The sequence below is a fragment of the Haliotis rufescens genome, unplaced genomic scaffold (genome assembly GCF_023055435.1).
Source record: "Haliotis rufescens isolate VD_foot unplaced genomic scaffold, xgHalRufe1.0.p SCAF_11, whole genome shotgun sequence".
NCBI lineage: Eukaryota > Metazoa > Mollusca > Gastropoda > Lepetellida > Haliotidae > Haliotis > Haliotis rufescens.
This window is the reverse complement of record NW_025963791.1, coordinates 17,426,497-17,453,417: the sequence shown is the minus strand read 5'-3', so window position 1 is coordinate 17,453,417 and position 26,921 is coordinate 17,426,497. Positions and strand designations below refer to the sequence as shown.

Here is a 26,921-nt window from a genome sequence, read left to right as displayed (position 1 = left end):
AGACTTGATGATGGGGTGGGGCACTAGACTTGTATGGTGGGGTGGGGCACTAGACTTGATGATGGGGTGGGGCACTAGACTTGTATGGTGGGGTGGGGAACTAGACTTGAATGTAGGGTGGGGCACTAGACTTGTATGGCAGGGTGGGGCACTAGACTTGTATGGTGGGGTGGGGCACTAGACTTGTATGGCAGGGTGGGGCACTAGACTTGTATAGTGGGGTGGGGCACTAGACTTGATGATGGGGTGGGGCACTAGACTTGAATGTAGGGTGGGGAACTAGACTTGTATGGTGGGGTAGGGCACTAGACTTGTATGGCAGGGTGGGGCACTAGACTTGTATGGGGGTGGGGCACTAGACTTGTATGGGGGTGGGGCAGTAGACTTGTATGGTGGGGTGGGGAACTAGACTTAATGTAGGGTGGGGCACTAGACTTGTATGGGGGTGGGGCAGTAGACTTGAAGTGTGGGGTGGGGCACTAGACTTGATGGGGTGGGGTACTAGACTTGTATGGGGTTGTTGTAAGGTTTGGGACACTCTGTGATCTGGTTAATTCACAACACCCCAGTTTCCCACTGATCTGCACAATATTGCCATCTCAGATATGGTTATAACATACCATACTAAAAATATTATTATTATTATTTTCGAAAAATAGTAATAGAAATAATAATTATGAAAATGTAACAAAACTTCCAGGGTATGACCAAGGTTATTTCACGGCACATTAGGAGTGCATACAACAAGTGCAAAACCACATCCGTGCAAACAGAACTACACCTCCCGGCTACCATGCACCACCAGCCTATCACTGTCCTAGCATCCATGCAAGTCTGTAGATTACCATCAACGTCTTGAGCACCTTCCATGCTATCATTCCACACTAAAACAGCTTGTTACATGATTCCACATCACGGCGATACAATACACAATCTATCCCATTCATAGCAAGCTATGTGTGTATTTCCAGACAGATTAATATGTACTACTCTACTGAGTGCATGACCTGTGTACATGCCAAAGCATATCATCCAACAGCAAAGCCAACAGTAAAACACTGACAATGTTTGCATAAACCCAATCAGAGGATACATAATCTCAAGACTTGCATTATACAGACACTTAAGGAAGGATAACCTCACAGAATGCATGATCTCTTTATTAATACAATAAAGCTAAAAGATATGGTATTACTTTTCTTCATATTTTTTCTTTTTTTGTTTTTTAATCCGTATCATGCATTTTGTAGACCTGGATTAATTCTGATAATGTCAATACTATTGTCCCTTTGAACACAACACCACAATGGAGGCCATGTTATTCTCTTGAAAGGAGGCACGAATTGTCTATTTTTAGTATACCATTTTTCAATTAATCACTTTACCAAATGCACTGCTACAGTGTGTTTGTTTCAAGCATGACTACCCATTCATATTAATAAACTGTTCACTCAAACGTCAAACAATCTTACAAACTGGTCTTAATTCACAAACTGTCAATGGTGTGCCTCCCTCAAGCTTAAAGTGACCTTAAGAACCACATTACGTAAGTTTTAACATAACTCAGTGTAGTGGAAGAGGTTAGCCAGGCCTGGTAAGATACTACTCCCGTTTCCATGGTAACCATGTTTAGTGTGTCAATGACGATTATGGTGTGGAGGGTGTAATGATGATTAATGGTCAGATGACTGATGATGATGTGGAAGTACACGATGAATGACGACAGGGATGATAGGGTTCAAGGGTAGTCCATGCATACAGCGAAACGTTTTTCTCAAAAAGCAGCGAAAATCAAAATTATAGCCAGGTACATGCCAAACGTTGTACAAAGATGTACACTTGTACATACAACATCAAGAAGCACGCTTGGAGGCAAATTTTGGTTGTCAATTTTAGAACTACCGGTCGCTTCGACACTCTGCTCGGGGCTTTCATAGGATTCTGCAAAACTCTCAAATAATATGTTTTGAAATGTGACTCAAGGTGAAATGTAATATTACTTGGTGACAACGTGATAGACTACAATGTTGGTTTCTAGGCCGGACTCCCCACAGAAACAAGGCGGAAGAGTATAAGCTTAACTCCTAACCCCATATGGTGAACAGCACACAGTGTGGTGAAAGGTGTTGGTCTCGACTGTGATTGATTATATAGGTGAGATGGAATGCTGAAGAAACAGACACTATGTCGTGAACACATGTTAAAACATATCTGGACATATTGTACCTCGCAGTGCACAGGATCTGTAGCAGTTTAACCACAACCTCAACCCATGAAAAACACATTTCACTGTGTTGTAAAAACAGAACGTTCAAATGTTGTTTAAATGTTCATAAGTACATGGTTAAGATGTGCATTGGCATACTATTAATGGTTTCAATGAAAAACACGCAAAAATAGCCATAGAATACCAAGGCGCAAATACCAATGTGTGCCAAGGCTCTGGTTCCAACTGCTACACATACAAGCAGCCTACCACTGAGGACAACCCCCTTACATCTAACCTCCTGCAACTTCTAGAACACCAAGTCCCTGAGACACCACTCCTATACTTGAGGCCTGTTCCACACAGTGATCTAAACAATATGACAATGGTAACTCCCATATCTTAACAATGACTTACGATAGTCATACCACTAAGATCTCTTTGTGGAACAGGCACCTGTCTGAGGTAACAGATGACTGAGCCCTCTCACCTTCCGTTGAGACCCAGTCGGTCGGGCAGGTTCGGCAGTGTGTCCGGCAGTCGTTTCTGTTTGATTACTTCCTCATTCTGAACTGTTACCTCACATAAGGAGTAGTTGCTGAAAGCATTAATTAAGTATGAAAAGTTTGTCGTGTAACGCCGCTCTCAGCATCATCATATCATGACAAGAAAGGAAAGATAAACTCTGGAGTGAGTGCATTGTGTTTAACACGACCTTTTGAACAGTATTCGAGTTATATCACGGCATTGATAACTCTGGAATATAGAACTGACTCTCATATGTGAACAATTCATTTCTGTTAGTTTTTCATCATTCCACTGCTGAACAATTCAGACAGATCATAGATACTGTAACTTAGTGATCCCTATCGTTTGAATCATAAGCAAGAAATCGTCATCATCTATGTTACCAAATACTCTTTTAGTGTTCATTTGAAGCATGTTAAAGTTTTAAAACAAAGATAAAGTATTGTGGAGATCACCTCTAGTTTGACACATCACTATGCTAATATTACTGTGTCTGTGTGGACACTTGCAGATCAATGGCATCAACTCACCAGCTGGGATCTGTGATACCAAACTCTTGCAGGGCAAGCATAACCACTTCTTTCGAAGTTGTTTCCTGCAATAAAAATATCCCATTATTCCACGGTAAACAGAATTATCTCATGCTAAGAACAAAATGTTTTATATTAATAGTTAAAATTAAAGAACTTCAATTGAATAATCAAAATTGTCTGAATTTACAAAATACATGTTTGAGTTTTGATTTAGATTTGGATTTAAGTTTACAGAATTTTGGTCAAATTAGCAACAAATAGCAATGTGGGTCACTAATTGGTAACTGTCAAACAGAATATATCAAATTGAAGATTGTGTTTACCTTATGAATTGGCAAGTACTTGAATGACTGGTCAGCCTTGTAGACTTTGACGACGTGTTCAGGGAAGTCGCTGGCAGCATCGTTGACGGTGAGCCCGGCCAGGGAGAGGTCAGGGTTGCTGGCACTGAGATGGTTTGTCATTGTGCCGGTGTTGGAGGACGAGGTAGAGGACGTGGAGGACTTGCGTGAAGGGTTTGGGTACAGGCTCTCGTCGGAGTGGTTCATGCTACCATTATTACTGAAAAGTCATAAATTGAGTGAGTGCGTGAGTTTTACGCCGCTCTTAACAGTATCACGGCGTGTCAGCTTAATGTGGGAGGAAAGCCCAAAGTGATGCTGGTCTCAGACATTTACCACTTCAGTGAAACCCATGAGCACGGGTATGGTGCTGACAAACCTAGAAACATAATCGGGGCGAACCGGGATTCGAACCCACAATCATAGGTTTCTGGCGTGCCAAAGGGATGCAACTCTGCACAGCAAAGCGGTGCCTTAGACGACTGGGCCACCCGTGCCCCCATTAAATAGATGAAACATGTCGCATTGGTCATATGTGCAAAAAGTTTCATTGATGTTAACAATCTCAAATGGACAATACAAAATAGAAATAAACATGATGACTGAAATAATAAAATGAACTTCCACATGAAATGTTTCTTCCCCAGGTATTTTCTTATAACTACCATTCCACTAAGCTGAAGTCATTTGCTTTAAAAACTATACCCACTGTTACCATTTTCACAGGAACAATTGACCATACATACCTGTTATTTAAATTTCTGGGTATTAAATTCATCTTCATAAGTGCTTTCTTTAATCGAGGCCTATTTCCCAGTGCCATAAAACCTTTGTCCTTTTTGTCATGCTTGTTATCCTTGGTGTTCACTATCACTGGTACAGACGCATCCAGATCAGGGGCAGATAACCTCTGCTTCATTGAAGGCATGATAAAATCAGCTTTTAATTTCCTAGGTGTATTCTTGTCAGCTGCCTGCAGCATTTCCTTGAATTCTAAACAGGAATGGAAAGAAGAATAATTCTTTCAGCATAACTATCAGTCTGAAAAAAGATTAAACTTAAGCAAAAGATGTACATGAACTTGTTTAATAGTTTTGTTGTTTTCTTATTATATTTTTATTGCTGTTGCCAAGGCCTTTCATCTGGAATCTCTGATGAGTACTTTTGAACTGCAGTATAAACTAACAATGCATACTGGCTTGAATCAATGACTCTACTAAAGATTATGACGAGATCTACAGAAGGATGCACCACATGCACTGACCATGTAGGTTGGACTTGACTGTGATAGACAGGTGGGTCGTCCCACGAAGGATCTCTAGAGCTTTGTTGTGGGAGATCTGGTGGAAGTTTTGTCCATTCACCTCAAGTATCTGGAAGCATGACACAAGGGAGGTAACTCAACTAGTCGCACAATAAGGGCAATCATAGATTTGTCAGTGGTCAGTCTCCTTTCTAGTATACCAACATGATTCCATTATCAGACATCACATCATATTAAGACAGCACTGTATTCATTCAAATTAATATCAAATAAAAAACTAAAAGTAAAACAATAATAACTGTTTACTAAAACATGAACAAGCTTGTTTCCCAAGACTAAGTGAGAACACAAAATTTAACAAACAACTGACATAACAAGACAAACAGCTACAACGAGAACTGATTACCTCCAACAAGTCATTAGTTCAGGGTTAACCCTACACGTAACCCATGAATATGTACTGTATGAGTTCAGGAAACAAAAATTATGAAACAAATGTGTGAAGTGAAAAGAAAAAAAATCCCCCACCCAAACTCACCTGATCACCCCGTTTGAGACCAGCTTCAAAAGCTTTAGAACCTCTCTCAACTTTAGTAATAAATATGCCGTGACCTCGTTCACAGCCTCCGAGGATCTGGAACCGCAGGATCTCCTCTCGTGTGGCTCGGGTCAGCGTGATTGTTCGTACACGCGCCTTAGCAGCACATGCTATGTTCAGTAGACGCATTTGACCAATCATTTTCTGGAAGGAGGCAAGATGAGTGGAAAGGTTAGCCTGGTTAGTACATTAGTGAGCAGATAAAGGTTAGTTACGTACAGCGGTTACAGGTCGGGATGCACTGTGCAGCTCCACGCAGTCGTGTCATGGCCATAAGCGAGCATACCTAGGGTTCGAAAATTAACACAAGTCCGCTCGACTGAGACCAGTGCCATTCAGTCTTACCAGTCTCGCCATTAAGTGGATGGCAACTACTATATCATTTTTGCGGACTAGTAAAAATATATATTAATTCCTAACAATGCCTACAGGAACGTGTGCAGTTTATTGAAATACTACCCAGTGGCAAACATATATTGTGAACTTGCATAATATATGTGCACAACAAAAATTAATTTTATACTATTAAGTTATGTTGTCTTGGTAAATGACGGAATTACGGAATTCAGTACTGACCTATACAGGGTTTCAGTTGTAAAATATGAGGTATATTTCATATATAAGGAGGTTTATTTTGTATATAAGGAGGTTTATTTTGCAAAAGACCTATCCTGTAAACATATCTCTATGAAAACCTTTAGAATACACAAGAAGGTGTTTTCATGAACATGATACCATCATTATTTTCACAGACATGTATGTACAGACACACAAGAGGAAGTATATAGTGTTTCATAATTAGCTCAAAAGCACTTGCATTAAGATATACATTAAAGCAGCATTGCAATTAACACTCAAAAAAGCAATTATGAGAATACAAGATATGAGGTTTACGCCTTGCCGGTGAAACAAAAATTTGAAATTTAAAAGATACAGACAATTGTTTGTTATTGCACAGAGGTCATCCCGACCTATAAGAGTGAAGGTTTAGAACAGAGAGAAGTTCCAGTTGACCCGATATGTCCCAGAATAATGTCTTACCTCAGAGAGAGCATCAGGCTGTAAAACATCAAACAGTATCTGTCATGTGTCTATACCAAGTACTCTCACAAAGAGTCCTGTCCTGTTAGGTTCACCCAAACATCTGTTATAAATAACATGATAATTAAAGGGACACCACTCACCTCCTTCTCCAATAAAGTTTCAAACTCTTCAAGGAATTCACACATTGATGTGTCTGTCTCGAAGTCGTTGAAATGATTGTTTACCCACAATAGTACAACTCTTGTAACCTGTAAGAAACAACTTGATCATCAGTTTGTAAAAATTTATGCAACAACAAAGTCCCAGACAAAACCACACGTCATAAGCCCTTTAATATATGTCATAAGGTTAAAGGAATAGACATATCAGCTTGTAACAGATGTGGTTAAAATGTCAGCTCACAGTTCCACAAAGCAATCTTTGCGCTAAAACTGTGGTAAGTCTATGTCAAGGCATAGGAAGTTATGATCTCCTTAGCGCTAAGATTACTTTGTTGAATGGGGCCAGGATTAACAGGATTAAATCAAATGATGGGCTATAGAAAATACTTTAATTTCTTTTTTGCCTCATATTTAACATTGAGCAAAAATGCACCATGCGTAATCTACAACACAAATAACCTCATTCAGTCCCTTAAGTAACCCTGCTGCTAATGCTCTATTACTAACTGAAATATTGCTGACTGCGGCATCAAACAACAGTCACTCACAGATTCAAAGTAGAAATTCATCTTCTCAGCAGGAAGAATCCAGGGTTTGAATGACAGAGTTACCTCCCTTAACAAAGTGAATCTGCAAATAATTTACCTTTGATCTGAGGATTGGTTGACCAAACCACTCCAGGAGCTTATGAGCCAGGAAGAATGGTGTTTCTAGAAATGTTCTGTATGTGAGCAGGAAGTCCTCTACATAGGTAGGGTCTATAGCCGAGTGGTCCTCCACAAGGTGCAGCATCAACCTCTCCGACGTGCCCTGCAAACACAGAGGAGCTTTCAGGCAACTATCATAGAAATCCAAGTCTGAAAAACACTAACCATGATACATAATCTGGAACAAGCCATTTTAACAACTGATTAGAAAATAACCACCTTGATTCCAGTCTTGGTTTCTGAATGACTGGTCGAGATCAATAAATATCCAACAGAACTTGTTATCAACATAACATCTACTGACCCTGTACACAGTGTCTATATTAACTGCCTGCACAAGTGCCCGTGGCTGGTAACTTTTGTGTCAGGCTGCATGAAATTTTCCTCCACCTACCAGACTGTCTGGCAGAAAATTTTAAGATTTCTTACATATTCAGATATATTATAACTCCTAATAGATTATCAAGTAATTGTTTGCATTATTTTAACTGCATCAGGATGCGATTTGAACTTATTTTTTACAATTTTTTAATATTTATAATGTCTGAATGCGGGCAGGTAACTTTGAAGATGGGCAGGCAACATTTATGGGTCACCTGCCCAACTGTCTTGTTGGGTTTTTAAATTATTTTTGGAAACCGGACTGGACACAAATGACAGCTGTATCTGTGTATCTGAGTGCTCACCCTGATGACTATATGCCCCCTCCTGTTGCCCCCGTCCAGCTCCCGATGCTCCGTCAACATCACCACATGGCCTTCCTCTTCATGACGCTTCGTGTTCTCTTCTCCCTACAACATCAACATCAACATCATACATGTATTGGAGATTAAAGATGAATCACAATATTTTGCCATACGTATCACGATATATTGTTTAATTGTAAATTTTGAATTCAGAAGCAATCTAATACATTAAGGTATGGATTGTAGTTCCTACATGGAACAAATCAAAATGCTGGTACAACATAATGTTTACTCAATCAATAAATACACAGCCATCTTGGGGCAGCGAAGGCATTTGGCAAGTATACAACATTAAACACATCACAAAAATCGCTATTTGAAATCACCCGATATATCGAGCATGAAAAAATGATATTGTGATACGTACTGTGGAGAATATGGACCTCAATCTAAAGATATACCAATAATACCGCACACCGTTAGTACTAAGTCATGATGAACACATTATGGACGTCACACGTTCTATCCTTTACAATTACACTAAGTAAAGCATCTTCAAGGCTGAAAATCATTTCAAAGTGGACAACCTTATCACTATGAATTAACTGGGAGATACATTTAGCACATTTCCAGGTATTTTGATGACGCTAGCTACCTGGCTGAGGATCCTGTAGTAGGCCTGCTGTTCTATACAGACGAACTGACAGTCATCTACAAGGGTCTGCATCACACCCTGGTGGTACATCTTCTGCATGGTCGGGGTGATCCCAAAGCTGGAACACGAGGAAGGGTGACAGAGTCAGTTTGGAGCCACTTTCAACAAATCAGCAATATCATGTTTGATTACTAGGAGGAAAGGTTTATTGACTAAGGTTCACTAGCATGGATAATATGGTGCTGACATGCCAAGGAACATAATTATTGCAAATGTGGAATACCTTAACTCACAATAAGCAGATCCTGGCACGGATAAGGTATGCAACTCAAAAGAGACAATGTGGCACATAAGACCACCTGGCCACCCATGCAACCTCAGTATGAAGAACAGACTGAGGAAGTGAAAGCTTAAAGAACGTCTTAATCCTTACAAAAAAAATATTTGTTCCTTGGAACAGAAAAAAACTCAACTAAATGGTAATTATTTTGTGATTCACCGGTACACAAGTGCATCGTCGGCAAACTTTGCACGATATCTGATATACTTCACAAGGCATCGATTCACATTTAACCCCATATCGATTGTCTATGTTGATCTCACATCAATATCAATAAGCAAGTTCAACTATTTTTTAAATTCCTCATAACTTCAATGGACGTCTTTCGGATGCAAAACCATAATACAGTACGTAAACTTTTTTGTTTCTTATTGTTTTCTCATACAAAAGAGTTGATTTGGCATGTTCTTCACTTTTATGCGTGAGTCTATGGACACTGTCTAATGACTTATATATGCAGTATCGAGATTTCTGTATCGAGATATGTATCATATCAGGGTGACACCTGTATTGTGACATCCCTCCTCAATGGTTGCTTCAAGACATTATGGCTTCAACAAAGCGTACCTTCACAAAAGGAAATATAGCCTAACTGCACCAATTTTTAAAGAGATATTGCTTGAGTTCAAACTATGCAGGGTGACAGTTCTGACGACCAATTTGAGTACCTGTCTCCCATGTGCAGCACTTCCACATCCCCGCTCATGTGCGAGACCTTCACCTCTCCGTTGACGATGACGGACCACGAGTCCAGCTCCTCTCCGTCCTTCATCACAATAGTGCCTGCCTTCTCAATCACTGCGAACACCATAACTGCCGTCAGGGCCCGCCTGGTGGCTAGAGTCATGTTCGCAAATGCCTGCAACAGACAACCAGTATATAAATAACGAGGTCTAAAGCAATCTGCGTATTTTGAATATGCAAGTTTATAGCTGTATTGTAAAATGACAAGAAAAACTTATTCTCATCACATAATGAAGTTATACTCACTCTGAAATGCTGCATAAAATCTAAGAGTATTTCTATATCATCCTCTTTTCTGTCTGCTGGTTCTTTCTCCAGACATTCTCGCACAGTGTCTCGAATCGGTAATGACTGCAACAAGTAATAAAAACTCATAAGACAGGGTTCAGTCAAAATTAAATTATTATTCACATTTTTGCCCATGAAAACAGTCATGAATATCAATTTACCATACCAGATCAATTTCTATGACAAAATAGGCAAAAGTGTCACTAATCTGCCACATTGAAGCATGTTTACACCTACCTCAGTGGATTCGGCATATCCTTCCTCCTCATCCGAGTCCACAAGGCTCTCCTGCAGCCCACTGTAGTCCATCTCGGCTGCATCCTGGTCATCAATCGATGACTGCATCATGTCGGAACCAGAATATGCACTGGAAGTGTCGCTAGCTCGCGAACTGCGTTTGTAGAGCTGCTCATTCCGGGGGTACTGCTCCATCCTGTACATAGCATTGGGCACTTGCAGGTCTCCAGCCAACTGAAACACAGACAGCAACATTTACCACTGCGACACAGACAGAAACATTTCCCTTGCAACACAGACAGCAACATTTCCCTTGCAACACAGACAGCAACATTTCCCTTGCGACACAGACAGCAACATTTCCCTTGCAACACAGACAGCAACATTTCCCTTGCAACACAGACAGCAACATTTCCCTTGCGACACAGACAGCAACATTTCCCTTGCAACACAGACAGCAACATTTCCCTTGCGACACTGACAGCAACATTTCCCTTGCAACACAGACAGCAACATTTCCCTTGCAACACAGACAGCAACATTTCCCTTGCAACACAGACAGCAACATTTACCACTGCAACACAGACAGCAACATTTCCCTTGCAACACAGACAGCAACATTTCCCTTGCAACACAGACAGCAACATTTCCCTTGCAACACAGACAGCAACATTTCCCTTGCAACACAGACAGCAACATTTCCCTTGCAACACAGGCAGTTATGACATATGTTTCCATTTTTGTCAACTAAGGTTCTTTTCAAGGTGTCAAAAGCAGTAATATGAATGTGGTGGCTGTAAGTAACGGTGAGTTGGTAGAGCGGACCTTATGGAACAGGGCAAACGGAAGTTGTAAGTGACCGGATGGACACCGAAATTAATGTAAATATTATTGAATGAAAGTTTGATTAAAATTAATAAAATAGATTATGTAGATCATAAAAATAAGTCCAGATATACAATTAAACACTTTTTATTACCGATGGTGTAGCGACAGGATAAACTTGAGTAATTTAATACGGACATGTTGATTTTCTATTTCCAATGACAGATCATGACGAAACATAGTTTCAGGTTGGGGGTCCAGCTTATCTACCGCACATAACATTTTGATAGGACCAAATTAATACCTCGGCTAATCTACAGTCATATATGGTAAACCTTTCGGCCATTTAGCTTGTGTCAATGTATAGTTTTTCATCTTTGTCGGAAACACAGAATCACAACTTCCTTGACTGGCTCAGCTATGTAAGTAGTCTGTTTTATTACATTCAATTGTTGCAGCCTGATTATCACAGTACACAAGTGTGAGTTTAGAAACAGGATGTGATCACTGGTTGACTCAAACATGGCGTAACCTAAGTCCACCCACTTTCACACTTCCTTTCCCTGTAATACAATCACAACAAAGCTTGCACTATTGACATAGTAAAAGTTGATTGTGTTCCACTTCCAAATCCCAGACATCAACATTGCATAACAAGGGCATGTTTTCTTGACGTGGTTTCATCTAAAGGCAGATAAATTAGCATCAAGAATTCATGCACGTTTCGATAAATTTACAGATTCTTACAAGAGGCACTCCCCAGAATTATCATTGACTAAGTTCTCATTTCCTCTTCCTGGTGTTAGGTCAACGTTTCTAACAATCTTATCATTAAATAAAATTGCAACAGATTTTTCTGCTTTTGAAATAGTTCAGAATTTATTTTTCATAAGGCTGAATAATGTTTTAGAAACAATACAACAGGGAAACTGACTGTTATATTATTAGATTCAATATTATCAGATAACATTTCAATTCCTGAAACCATTTCAAACAAACCGAGTATGTTACTCCTATTTTTACTTTCAGTAACAGTGTCTATATGCTTACATCCACTTGGTTCCTATATCAGGATGTTAGAAATGATTCATGGTATATCTTACACAATGGTTGTTTCCAGACATGCTGACATTTTACATTGTATAACAGTATTTTAGTTATATCTTTCATGTCACACTCAACTTATATCGTGTAGAACATGTCACAATCAACTCATCCCACGTACAAGTCACAATCAACTCATACCACATACATGTCACACTAACTCATCCCACATACATGTCACACTAACTCATACCACGTACATGTCACACTAACTCATCCCACGTACACGTCACAATCAACTCATACCACGTACATGTCACAATCAACTCATCCCACGTACATGTCACAATCAACTCATCCCACGTACATGTCACACTAACTCATCCCACATACATGTCACACTAACTCATCCCACGTACATGTCACACTAACTCATCCCACGTACATGTCACACTCAACTTATACCACGTACATGTCACAATCAACTCATGCCACGTACATGTCACACTCAACTCATACCACGTACATGTCACACTAACTCATCCCACGTACATGTCACACTCAACTCATACCACGTACATGTCACAATCAACTTATCCCTCGTACATGTCACACTAACTCATCCCACGTACATGTCACACTAACTCATCCCACGTACATGTCACAATCAACTCATCCCACGTACATGTCACACTAACTCATCCCACGTACATGTCACACTAACTCATCCCACGTACATGTCACAATCAACTCATACCACGTACATGTCACAATCAACTCATCCCACGTACATGTCACACTCAGCTCATCCCACGTACATGTCACAATCAACTCATCCCATGTATAACTCAGTCTAATTGTAAACTCAATGCACCAGGCCAGACAGTGAACAGTGACATGGTAATGCACACTAACACACCCAAATCGATCCATGATACTGTCAGGAAAATCAATATGTGAATACACATTTTCTACAATTTTATCTGAGTAGCTTACATTATTATGGAGTATGATGAAGAGTCTGTTGGATCAGACAATGGAAGTGGATCGACGGCAAGATTTTGTTTGTTTGTTGTTTAACACTGAAGTCAGCACTTATAATTCCAACTGTATCACAGCAGTCTGTATATAACTCAGTGTGGACAAGTCAAACATGTGCCCGATATTATATGCAACATTCGACACAATTGGAGTACGGTAACATTTCAATCCACAAGCTATTTTAATATATTAAACATACCCAGAAAACCTAATATGAAGACACAGAAAATGTTCTTGGCCACATTACAGCCGCAGTTAGTTTAAGTGACATTATTCACAAGATTTAAATTTAGAGATACCCCATGAAGATCGGAGTAAGAACTGATCTTCAGCAACCCATGATTGTTTAAGAGGCAGTGAAAGAAACTAACAGTTTTAGTCCATTAGTCCTTATAATGATAACATATAGCAAACCACTTAAAAATGGCAAATTTCTACTAATCCTTATGATACCTTAACTTTTGGGTAGTTTGGCAAGGACTAAAAGACTAGTGCCAATTTCTAACGCTGAGAGGTGACTAAAGGGATGGGGTGGTCAGGCTCGCTGACATGGTTGATGCATGTCATGGTATCCAATTGTGTAGGTCGGAACTCACGATGTCAATCACTGGATTTTCTGGTCCAGCATTGATTATTTACAGACCGCCGTCACATACCCGGAATATTGCTGAGTGTGGCGTTAAACAACATATAACCACGAGAGATATGACACAAAAGGTATAAAAAGAAGCTGACACTATCTTCTTGTCTAGTATAAAAAATGCTAGTCTGTCTTACAGACCCTGAAACAAATATATCTAATACAGCCCATGCAAGTCTATAATGTTTGGCAAGTCTAGATTTCTGCAGTATCATCTGAAAATGAAGAGTGTGTCTGGGCTCCTTTTTATAAAATTTGTATTAAGATAATTTAACAACTATTTTTTTCTGTACGAAATGTTCATTTCAGAGACTAGATGTTAGTCTAACGAAATACCAGTCCTGTCAGAAACATATCCAATGTTTCATATATCCTATACATATCCTAAGGTTCATACTATCCATGCATGAACCATTCCAAGTCTGACATGCAAAAGGACACATTGAGAGCAACTATTTTTTTCCAAGTACAAAAGGATAGAAATTCATAGCAAGCAATTTAACTAGGAATGTTGAAATGGTGCTTGGGAAAGTCTTGTGAAATTTCTAGCCTCAAAGGCACAATAACAAATAAACAGACTTCAGAGCCATTTTTTACCAAGACACACTTTGTAGGCTAACCTGGATGCCTCCAATGTTGACTAAAGAAATACCTACCTGTTCAATGCCACTGTCCATTGTTCGGATGCGGCTGTCTTGGTGGGGGTCTAGAGCTAAGAGTCTGTCCAAGCTAGCCGTGGGGCAGGGCAGGCGGTGCCCAGACTTCATCAACTGCACATCAGGGTAATCAATCTGAAAAGAAGGCAGTCAATTTCTTACACGGACTCCATGTCAACCAAGCGCACGACACTCCCCACCATGTTGCCACAGTCTTCATCTCTGTCTGGATCAGGTCTTGGAGAAGTCATGTTAAATATTCAATCTTTCTCTTCAGCATAAAACTTAATCTAATGGAGAATAAACCAAGACATGGATAACATGTTGACAATAATAAAAAAATGTCCATGAACCAATATTTCCATTTCACCCCTGTCATCCCATGTCATGTGAGAAACAGAATAGGAGGAAGTGTTTACATGTGGCATCGGCTAACTGTGCTAACATAATAAACAATCCAGGACTGATTAAAATAGTCATATCAACATGTACCACATGACGACAATCAAAATAGACATCAGTACAAATGTTTATGAGATTATTTAAGAAACATCAATCATTAAAGCAATGTTTTCTCATTTTCTCCCAATACTGCCCCTATGTCAGATGATGCCACCCTCTCCACTCCACATCATTTAAACCCAACAAGGTTCTGTTGCTGCTCTATCCCCCTGCCTTTGACCACTTTGACTTAGTGATTAGGCCTGTACCATGTCTACCGTGTTCCATATCTCACATGTGCTTGTGAGGTTCAACAAAGCCACACAAACTTATCCAATAATATGTCTTAACGTTCTACTAACCTTCGACATCCTTCTTGCATAACGCAACATCTTTAAGAAAGCCAACACAAAGATAATCCAGGGTTTAATCCACAAGAAACAACTCCTCAAGAATAATCGAATTCCGAACACAGCATATTTTCCACCAAAGTGACCACAGATTTACCACATTCCACTACTTGACTCTGGTTTGTGACCAATATGTTAAATCCCCAATACAGGACTGAAACAATCGAGGCAACATTCGACAACACCAAGAGGATGTTAAACTAGGCTATTGTAAGTAGGCATCTAGGAGTGTGTGGCGACATGGACGAAGGAAGCAGCCCCCTGCCTACCAAGGAAGACTAGGATGAACTCACTACGAAGTCTATTTCAAATAATTTGCCTGTTCAGGCCCACAACGGAACTAAGGGAAGTTAGTTCATCCATACACTGTCATTGTGTGGACTGAAACGGAACTGTGATGTCACAACGTTTGAATGTGAAATTAACGAAAGTAAAATCTGACTATGATGAGCAAAAACAGATTTCGTGGAAATTCAATTGCATAACATCCAATCACAGCATATCAAGATACATAGCTGCTTCTGGGACATCCAAAGTGAGTGAGTGAGTGAGTGAGTGAGTGAGTGAGTGAGTGAGTGAGTGAGTGAGTGAGTGAGTGAGTGAGTGAGTGAGTGAGTGAGTGAGTGAGTGAGTGAGTGAGTGAGTGAGTGAGTGAGTGAGGTTTTACGCCGCTTTTAGCAATATTTCAGCAATATCACGGCGGGGGACACCAGAAATGGGCTTCACACATTGTACCCATGTCGGGAATCAAACCCGGGTCTACGGCGTGACGAGCGAACGCTTTAACCACTAGGCTACCCGACCGCCCCTCCAAAGAAAGATGTGTAAGAAAATGTCTTTATTGGAAAAGTTTTTTTGGAACTATCATGATTGAGATAAAACAACACATGCTCTGATAGACAGAAAATATCTCACACCAAACTGAACCCTGAAAGATACACGAGTTAGAAACTATTGTCAAATATATAGTATATATCCATTTTTAAATATCCTGACCAGCATCAATTTGGAAACAAACAACCTTGGAAATTGGAGATTGAAAGCAACACAATCCAATCCAAAGATGTCACCAAGATCTGTAAAAACACATCAAAACTTTTTGGAGACTGCGAAGTAATTTTTTGTATAAATTTTCCATTGTTGTCATATACTCCAGTTTTCAAATATTTATCTTAATACAAGGAACAGCAACTTCCAAGTCTATGATGTGACAAGTTCAATCAGTAGGGCATAAACTGATCTCCTATAATCAAATGTCACTGAAGCAACAACATGCTGGTTACTAAAGAATGGATCTGCCACAAAGAGGATCATCAAAATGTCAGGCGCAAATGTCAACTTCATTTTCATGTTTTTTTAATCTTGCCTGGTGCCAGTTCTATATTGTTTGATGCAAGAATGTATAATGCAAGCTTTACTAATTCATACTAATTAGGCCGCAAAAACATGGCTCCAGTTGGAGACATTTGGGTAATGTATTTGTGAGTGAGTGAGTATTGTTTTATGCCACTTTTAACAATAATCCCGCAATATCACGGCAGGAGATATGCCAGAAAATCGGCTTCACATGTGGGGAATTGAACCCAGGTCTTTGAGCAACCACTTTAACCACTAGGCTACCCTACCGCCCCTTGTGTATTAGCAAAGTCATCTTTCTATACTAGCTAGTATCTAGCTAGTGCTCTGTCTGTCCCTCCTGTCATCCATCCACTGAGAACATTTTGTTCATCAAATCCTCTCAAGCGAAATTTCGTCAATGTTTCCAAGTCCTCGTTAGTGGTTTAACATGTATATAAGAACAGAGTAGGTCTTCTCCGTCCAGTTAATCAGAGCACTATAGGGAGTATGTTTCCCCTAAAGGTATTATCTTGAAAATACATGGCAAAACCAGGGTCTATTTCAATCTCCAGATATAACAGTATTTGGTCTCAACCCTGCCTCCTTCAATTGCATTGTCTAATGCCGCGGGCCATAAATCCTGTATCGCCACATCAAATCAAGATCTGGGCAGTCAGATCTCATTTATACCATGCAGTCAGATCTCATTAATAGCATGCACACATCCAAAAACACTTCTTGTTGTCTTGCGACCTACAGTTTGTAATTTCTGAAATCAAACCTTACCCACTCCACGGTGTAAACCACCAGCTGAAGATATTATATATGTTAAATATGTAAGTCAATTCGAAAGAATGGGATCTACGACAGTCGTGGCACTGGCATTGCTTTGTGGAAAATATCCTGATGTCACCTTCACAATATCTGACAAATTAAAAAATCCATCGGGTGTCTTTAGGTGAAGCTACCAAAAATCAAATGTTCAACACATTTGAATCTGACCTTTGGACAGGTGGGACCTTCACAGATGACAACACTGTACATACCACCTGGTGATTCACCTGGTAAAGGAGGAAGGATATACCAGGATATACTACACGGCAAGAGTTGAAAGATATCAACAGATCGACACACATATTAGGTGTAACTAAATGATCATATATCCTCCACAGAACAGGGGGAACCAACCAAATGGTCTTATTAAGGTGGCACAACTTGCTTGCTTCTTGACTTATTGTCTTGTGATTCACTCATTTAAATATTTTGGTCTCAGACAATCTATGCTTTTGGGATTACCTAGATCTGCATCCACAACATGCACTACACTCAACATCAAAAACTAACCTTTGCCATGGGATATGCTGAAGTGATGTCTGACAGCTGTGTTCAACCTCAAAACACTTACTCACTCAGTTAATCAATGTGTTGTTTGTTTGTTCTTTTGTTTGTTTGTTGTTTAACGCCACATTCAGCAATATTCCAGCTATATGACGGCAGTCTGTAAATAATCGAGTCTGGATCAGACAATCCAGTGATTGACATAATGAACATCAATCCACGCAATTGGGATACGATGACAGGCATCAACCAAGTCAGCGAGCCTGACCATCTGATCCCGTTAGTCGCCTCTTATGACAAGCCTAGTTGCCTTTTACGGCAAGCATGGCTCGCTGAAGACCTATTCTACCCCAGATCTCCACGGGTCCAATCAACATGTGATAAATACTGAAGAGAGTATGTACAACTTTTACTTACTGCTATCATCTCGGAAGGCTCGAGAGTGAGGCACTCGCTCGTCCGGCGGGCACATCCTTGTGTCCTCTTGCCAAAACTGCAACAAACAATGAAGCAATTAGCACAATTAACAAGCAGGCATAACAGAGAACAATAGTAGATGCATCACATTTCCCCCGAATCCTGCAGTGTGTGTTCACTACACTATGTACTGTTATCAACAAGGAAGGGCTCCCGATAGGAAGGTATGACCACTGTGTCAGCTGTTCCATAGAAATGTTAATTTATTGATACTACCTTTGAACAAGTCATGAATGAGTGTAAGAAGGACGAAGTTTACACCAAGTACACATTATCATGTAATGGGGCAAACATCTTAATCTGTTTCTACAAACATTTTGATAACTCTGTCCAAACAATAGAAAGTGGGGGAAAGTATTCAAAAATATTTTTTAGGTTAAGGTATAAATGCCAGTGAATTACCCAAATACAATTGTGGCTCTCCAGCTAATAGTTTGACAAATAAGCAAACACACTGGTGCGAGTCAGTGAGTGGAGACAAAATTACTTGTCAATTAAGAAACAACAAAAATGATATGGCTGTTTGGGTTGTGATTGTACTGGTCCCAATTGGTGTCTTGTTTATGATTGACATCATCAGTTGGCCTCGAAAGCTACGTATCAAATTTATCCCTAACTTACTGACAACGGATGTGAGACTTTATCATCAAAGGTCAATTTCAGATAAACCACCATTTTATATTCACAACAAGCTGTCATGTTTATCATTATCTCATCATGCACACACACTCATTTTCACAAAAAGTATTATCAGGTAGATCTATAAAAAACAATCTTCCCAAACTGACTGATGAAAGCTATACAAATAAATAGTCTATTTCGAAACTATTTTCTGATTTCTGATTGTCCTGCAAAGCCAGATTTGTGTGTGTAAATCCTGATCTAACTTAAGCATAGTGACAACATACTGTTTTCTGACCCTTGCAATGCCCTAGGATTAACCTTCCTTGGCTTACTTCCGACTTCAAGTGCACGCCCACTGGGCAGGAAACAGAGACATCAGACAGTATAAAAATAGTACTTTACTGCAATAGTATCCCACAGTGGCCTGTATTCTAAGAATGCAGGAAAAGTGGGATTGATGTCATATATCGGATAAAATGATGCTAATCTTAAACGCAGGATCTTTAGATGTAACCATAAATAGCGATTTCAGCAATCAACACAAGGAATTTCAGTGCACTGTAGACAAGTAGTTCTTGATAATCCTTTCTAAGAAAACCCCATGAATAATATCAGATTTCAATTATTACAACCTATTCAAACATTTTCCACGCTAGTCTTAAAAACTTTCCATGCTTCGAACATGTTTAAGAAGCAGACATAATCTATTAAACATATCCAATTTCAGGAACCCAATTTCTAAACCTTAACTTTAATATTAAACTTGTTTAATAAAGCTCTCTTCAGCAATATGATCAGCATCTACAACAGGTAAACATGAACCGTTACGAGAGGTGAGACCCAGTGGGTACTTGTGTGATTTTCCCACAGCAGCTGTCACTGAAATATTGTATGTAACAGATAAGACCAACAACCAACAATACAGGCAGCTACACCACGACTGTACACCCAACTTAAACTGGCAAACAAGTTAAACGCTTATTCAGCACTGAAACGGCTGAATGAACAATATTAAGTCCCCGGAGAAAAGCTGACAGTTTTTTTCCCACGAGATACATCAAGCGGGAATCTGGTAGAGAACTCCGTTTTGTTGACCCATAGCGTTCAGTTTATGTGAAACATTTCCACATTTTGTATGCCAAAAATAACAAGACTCTAAAGAGATTAGGCTTGTTATTTCAAAATAGAATACAATATCTGCTTTCTTCAGTGGTTTATAAAAAATATTTTAGATGTGTCTTTCGTTCACCAAGTATGTCCTTCAACAAGGAATATACTTAAACCCACATCCATCATCAACATATACAGACAACATACACCTATCATACATTGAGATGGTGTCACATCCTCAAAACCTCCACAGCTTCATCAAGGTACACATATCAGTCCTTGTTCAACATCTTACCTCCCAAACAAGAATAAAGAATCGAACCACCCCAATCAAATCCACCCTCTCCAGTGTCCACCAACTCAAGCTGTAAACACTTAAACCCTGGCCCCAATCAACAAAACCCCCTGTAGTTCCACACACTTGTTTGGTGTGCGATCCATATGTTACAAGATAGGTCAATGTTTGTGCTAGTTGGTCAAGCTATTACCATGCTTATTTGTCCCAGTCATGAGCTGTGGGCATGTGTTGATAACGGCTAAACACACCTACAAGCACATCAAAGACCAAGAGTAGGGGGAGGTGAGGGGGATGGGGTGGGTGGAAGAGGAGACGTCCCGCCTGATTAAACATCACTGGCCCTGGCTCCGATGTCCAGTCATGTGCTAATCACTATTGTGTAACGGTGGTAATAGCTATTGTGTCACAAAGAAGTAACACTAGACTGATCAGTGTCTGTGTTGACGACACAAATATGACGTCCACCAGGATAAATTGGCCTAAATAAACAGTTCCTAGGGCGACCTATCCTCATGGAGACTTGCAAAACACAAAACTTTCTGAAACTATAGAATCCAGGTATCTAATCACTGGAACAAGGTGCTTGGGTATAACAAAGACATCAGTATTAACATGATTAAAACATCACTTAAATATTTTACTTCTAAAATACTTATTAATGCACAAACTACTTAAAACAAAGCCGCATTTCATGTAATTCAAGTTCAGAATGGAATATCTGCATCATTTGACACTAATTGATGCCTACCATCCTTAGGAGTAAGTAAAAACCCTTTTGACATCATGCAGTTACTTATGAAAGTGACCAGCCCCACTTGGGACTTCAATCTGTTCTTGTGAAGTTCGTCTTTGTCTCCACATCTGCATACTCAGAATAACAAGAGAAATATCAAAACAGCAAGAACCACAAAAAGTCTTCAGCCTCAATCCATCAGTAGGCGGTGATTATGAAACATGTGGAAATTACTGACTCATCAAAAACAGAACAGCAACAGCATATGGGAAAGATGACATTAAGACATAATGACATTTAAGACATAATGACATTGTAAACACCATCCAGAAAGGTAGGAAATCGATCTTTATCTTCACAATGTAATAACACCTTCCCGATCACAACCACAGCTTTAACTACTGTTTATTCTGGAAATCAACCACCAGAGATGGTCACTGCTGATTATTCCACCCAAACCTTTGAAATGATCAAATTATCTGTACATTCACGTTGCCGTGTAAAAGAACATGTAAGTAAAGAAGGGCTAGAGCACCCTATCATTATGGTGTGGGTTGCAAGCCGGCATTGTGTGAGCTCCTTCAAGAGCGTACCCTGCATGGGTCAATACCAGTCCCACCTGGCTATCTCGCTATCTCGGGGTAACTTGCCAACACCCTGGGGTTCAAACTGAGATTATCACTCACAACCTGGATCGTTTCTTGAAATGATATACCTAGATTTGATATGCCCCGATGTATATCTAGTAGGTAAGTGGGTTGGCTGACAATCAATGGGGGAGGGAGGACAAAGGTTACAAGTTCACAGGGTTCACTTTATCGACATTAATCAAATGAGCAACGAATTGGTCTTTATGGACATTCTAATGTAATTACAAGGCAGGATTAAACAAATTGTCAAGCATACAGAGTGTGAAAAACCTGTGATTATTTATATCCAGTGTTAGAAATTGGCACTAGTCCTGTAGTCCTTGCCAAACTGCCCAATAGTTAAGGTATAAGGACTAGTAGAAATTTGCCATTTTTAAGGGGTTTGCTGTATGTTATCATTAAAAGGATGAGTGGACTGAAAATGTTAGTTTCTACCACTGATATCCACAAAGAAATTAGTTACAACTGTATGCTGTGGTGCAATTCAAGATGTGTCCTTCATAACATACACAGAGAAAGCAGATCGGTGATTTACCCAGTCTGAGAGTATGATGCTGCTTTGAACAGTGCTTAAGTTATGTGATAGATTGTCTCCCAGTCTGTCAGCACGAGGCGAGGGCAAAGCTCCAAGTGTCACATGTCAAGTTTGGTGAGTGGGTGAATGAGCGATCTTTTTATCTCTTTTTGCAGTGCTCAAGCAAATCATAGCAAGGGACACAAAAGTCACTTTCACTGGATGTAATATATCAAACAAATGGTTTAAACACTTGGCTCCATCATGGTACGTGATGTTTTTAGAAGGTATCACTGAATAGAGTAACATAAGTTGGAACATAAATTTAACATCAGTTTATAGTTTTTTGGCAAGCCATTTTTTTGGTATCTTTGAGTAGTCCTTTCAAGTAAACCATTGCAAATATAAAATCATTGTTAACCATTGCAAATATAAGTCATTGTTGACTGTTGCAAATGTATGCCATTGGACACTGTTGCCAATATAAGTCATTGTTAACTGTTGAAATACAAGTCATTGATAACCACTGCAAAAATAACTAATTTATAGCCATTGTAAAAATGTCATTGTTTAGATTACACTTATAACAGGAAATCAGGCAGCACAATATTTTCTAACTGTAATCCAACAAGACACCAACACAAATATCCTGATATCCCAAAGGGAAGTTGCAGTGTTTGTTTTCACTATTTAAGGCTTAGGAGCTTGTTGATTCCACTACACTAAACACCAAGCTTCATCCCACCGCCATGTCACTTGTCATGTACATGTCATGAGCTATACTTGAGTCATGTTGAGGCATACCTGACACCGGCAAAGTGTCACGCCTCAGAAATCACCTATACCATCTCGGCAAGTTGGCCAAACACTTCAAATATATACGTGAGCTTCCCTCCTTACAAGAGATGAGGTGAAACCACGGTGCAAGGCTAGTCCTGGACGGTTCAGCCTTTTTAAACAATAGAAAGCAATAGAATTCCACTTTACTTCTCCGAGGGGGTAACCCTGGTGACATTATACGGCAGTTTGTGTCGTGTCATACGCCCCATGTTTGTTTATTATTTTGCAGTTCGGATACTTCGTATATCGGTCTATTTAAACTGATGTTTGAAAAGCGTGACATTTGTTAGTGACAAAGTAATGAGCTTCTGAACCGTTTATCAATATCTGCGGTCATAATCTGAAAGTCAAACTTTATGAATCACCTGTCTTATTCCTTATACATTTTTTTATAGAACATTAACAATACTGATGCAATGAATGATCATTTTCTAAGGGTTTTTTTAAAGTGATTTATAACAATGTATGTAGGTGACATAAGTTTTTGCAAGTTTCCTTGTTAATCGGGGGTACATATTACATATGCTGGATACAAATTTAGGACTAATCATGAAATCCTTATATTCTGTAAATTTAACAATGAATGAGAATAGCCTAAGCCAATAACTACTCATAAACTCCAAAAACATTCCTGACAAGATTGAGTCCACTGAGAACTAAACTGATGCATTATCACCATAACGAGGACACCCAGCATGCATCATCGACCAACTTACCCTAATCCTATAAGTGGACATTAACCTAGGACCTGCTTAGAAGCTGATATTCGGCCCCAAGTCTGGAGCAAATGTCAGTAAAAACCATAGATGGAATTAAACTTATCCCGATTCATGATGTTAAATTTATAACTAAGGTTATGGCTTTGTAGAGATGACTTGTATTTCACTGATAACAGTAAGGCCCAAAATACAGGAAAAGGTTTTCGTGTTTAGTTTTTCATCATTGCATGGAATATTATGCAAGTTAACATTCCATGTATACCCCTTATTTAAGAAAATAAGAATATTAAAGAAAAATCCCATTCATTAACAAAAACGATTTTCCCCCAATTTGTCTGTCAAGGGCACTTAGTTTGGAATCTGAGCTAAATCCCTGATGTACCGACCTGTCCTCTTCACCTTGTATGTATCCATGCCCACTGCAAGGATCTGCACACTCCAAACACCCCTGCCCCTTGGGGTCCCGCCCCTCCAACCCCGGGTCACTAGGGTCATTTGTAACCCCTGGGGGAGGGACCAGCACCTCAGCCTCCTCCTGCTCGGAATGTCCAATCAGGTAAATCAGCATGCTCAATACTATGATCTATATGAAGATTATGCACCCTAATCCATTGTCCTTCATTGCCAGAGTCCTGATCTTTGAAATTACAGCAATTTTTCTGGTGTACTAATCCAATTTGTATGATCCTCTCAAGACAAAATCCCAATGCTTGATGTCAAGATTAATTCTTCCTTTTTTAGCCAAGTTTGTGCAAAGGCAATGTTGTCGGGCAATGCTACTTAGACACTACCATCGCTTGTGTCATGTGCTTCACTGTTAACATAGCTTGTAGGCTGACAACAGTTTTGTTGTATATCACCTGGATTATCCTCTGACGTTAAGAGCCTTTATAAACAATGATAAAGTGTAAGCACTTTTTGTCATCTCCAGGCTCCCAAATCTGCTCCTCAAATGTTACCAAATCACGCACCAGCAGTTGCACTATCAAAATATCCTGCCCAACAGAACACAGTTGTGACTGGGAACACAAGGTGATAAATATTAACAACAATCAGCCTTGGTAATTAGAATCTGTCAGTTTAAACCCAGTCACATGAAACAGTACGGCACTGTAGCACACCAAATGTTTCTCTGGTGACAGATCATCCCAGCACTATAACTGAAGAGCATCCAGTGTTGAGAAAAGACTGCCTATACCCGTCACAACAAAGGCCCGTCTGTTCAATGTTTATAAACATGACCGTATGTCCGAAGAATCCCATCCTATGACATCCCTCCAATGTTGTCGACTGTCATGAACTGGGGACGACACAGCAACATGAAATGAATGACATATGTGCAAACAAACCTCCATATTGCACAAAATTATGAATCATTCTTCATGTTTACTAATTATCTGATAACAGAGCCACGTGCCATGTGACAACACCTCGCTCTAGTAGCGTGAGTCACCAACTATAGTGACCAATTACACCACCACAATGGGCACACACACAACCCTGCATATCGATCATGCAGGTGGATGAAGACACACCGGTCAGTCAGTGGTCACAGAACTCTCCAGTCCCAGGTGTGAGCACCAGACTGACTCAGATCGAAGGTTGAAGTGGAGGTGAGCTTAGCCTACTACAATACCTGGCTGTCGTCTGCCACCTGACAGACTGAACCATTCATACGTGATGGGCTGACTCACTCGGCCTCAGGGGGTGGTGGGCGGATTGGGCTAATTGATTATGAGCTCACAGGATGAATTACAATTGTATCTCTGCCATGGTGTACTCTAACAATGAACTTTGAAACCCAATTAACCCATACAGTCATCTTTATCTACACATACAGACATATTTGTTTCAAATCCGCCCTGCTCTCACCCCCTAGAGGAGACCAGATTACTGCCGTCTGTTCTTGCTTAAATGGCTAAGGACTAAGCTGACACAAACTGGACAAATCATGCAAAGGTGAAATTATGGCCTCCACAGGAGAGACAGCATGTCATGTGAGAGACTAGTTGAGCTCACTTGACAATAAAAAATCACAGGTTATTCCTGACTGAAAACAATCAATTATAGGCCTGTTACTTCAGATCAGTTACAGTGTAAACTGAATTGGCAATGTCTTTACAATTTTACTTCAAAATGTTGCCTTGGCAGAAGAAAAGCTTGGCTGAAGCAGTTTAATGTTGATATTGGTGCTTGTATTTCAAGTAACATTTGGATTGAGAAAGAAATAGTCTTAGAAAAACAGATAAAGCAATTTAATCATTGTGATATTTTCTACAGCTGTACCAATTCTCTGAAATACTTTTAAAACCTCAAATAATTTCAAACATCCAATACCCAACAAACCCAAGTTTTTCCTGCTATTAACCCAGATAATATTGTTTTCTTTATTCAACAGTATGAGTCAGTAAAGCCCTGATAAGGTTGAATGCATATTAGAATATTCCAAATATCGCCTTTCAGTATGTGATATTACCAGGTGAACAGCCTGAACCATGTATACAGTAATTATTATCTTTCAATTTTTGATAATGTTGGTTGAACAGGCTTCATAAAGCACATATACAAAATGTTATCTTTCCATACAACTTAACCTGTTCTGCCTGACAACCCAACCACAATGAACACGTCACCCTTCACATCTCCCCCATGAGGCCTAGTCAAAAGGCAACCAAGGATTAGAATTTCATCAAGCAGTATCCAATGTTACACACAACAGTTTTTTTCTGTTAGATGCCAGCCTGCATGTCTTTACCTCTACACACATGGTCTTGCAGCACAACCACCACCCATCAAACAGCCCCTCCTTACCATGGGGCATGTCTTAATACCTTAATCCATTAACCCCTGACACAATATTTTCCTCCTAATGTTGGATTATTACCGTTTTA

The 26,921-nt window shown here is 39.7% G+C and overlaps 1 protein-coding gene across 15 annotated transcripts in view; it reads right to left on the bottom strand.

The window, feature by feature from the left end:
* The window catches only part of LOC124152032 (rap guanine nucleotide exchange factor 6-like), a 173,878-nt gene that overhangs the window by 19,994 nt on the left and 126,963 nt on the right, over positions 1 to 26,921 (bottom strand). For 11 of the 15 annotated variants that reach the window (XM_048392335.1, XM_048392342.1, XM_048392341.1 and 8 more), the window contains 16 exons: positions 18,483 to 18,558; positions 14,539 to 14,673; positions 10,333 to 10,566; positions 10,054 to 10,158; positions 9,732 to 9,922; positions 8,724 to 8,841; positions 8,069 to 8,173; positions 7,321 to 7,485; positions 6,655 to 6,762; positions 6,512 to 6,529; positions 5,411 to 5,614; positions 4,873 to 4,981; positions 4,355 to 4,601; positions 3,591 to 3,828; positions 3,265 to 3,329; positions 2,697 to 2,804 (listed from right to left, as the gene is read on the bottom strand). In XM_048392335.1, coding sequence (XP_048248292.1) covers positions 2,697 to 2,804; positions 3,265 to 3,329; positions 3,591 to 3,828; positions 4,355 to 4,601; positions 4,873 to 4,981; positions 5,411 to 5,614; positions 6,512 to 6,529; positions 6,655 to 6,762; positions 7,321 to 7,485; positions 8,069 to 8,173; positions 8,724 to 8,841; positions 9,732 to 9,922; positions 10,054 to 10,158; positions 10,333 to 10,566; positions 14,539 to 14,673; positions 18,483 to 18,558 — 2,226 coding nt within the window. Of the gene's footprint in view, positions 1 to 2,696; positions 2,805 to 3,264; positions 3,330 to 3,590; positions 3,829 to 4,354; positions 4,602 to 4,872; positions 4,982 to 5,410; positions 5,615 to 6,511; positions 6,530 to 6,654; positions 6,763 to 7,320; positions 7,486 to 8,068; positions 8,174 to 8,723; positions 8,842 to 9,731; positions 9,923 to 10,053; positions 10,159 to 10,332; positions 10,567 to 14,538; positions 14,674 to 15,341; positions 15,622 to 18,482; positions 18,559 to 24,416; positions 25,683 to 26,921 lie in introns of those variants that run through there. The other 4 variants (XM_048392337.1, XM_048392339.1, XM_048392340.1 and 1 more) reach the window with 3 other exon arrangements.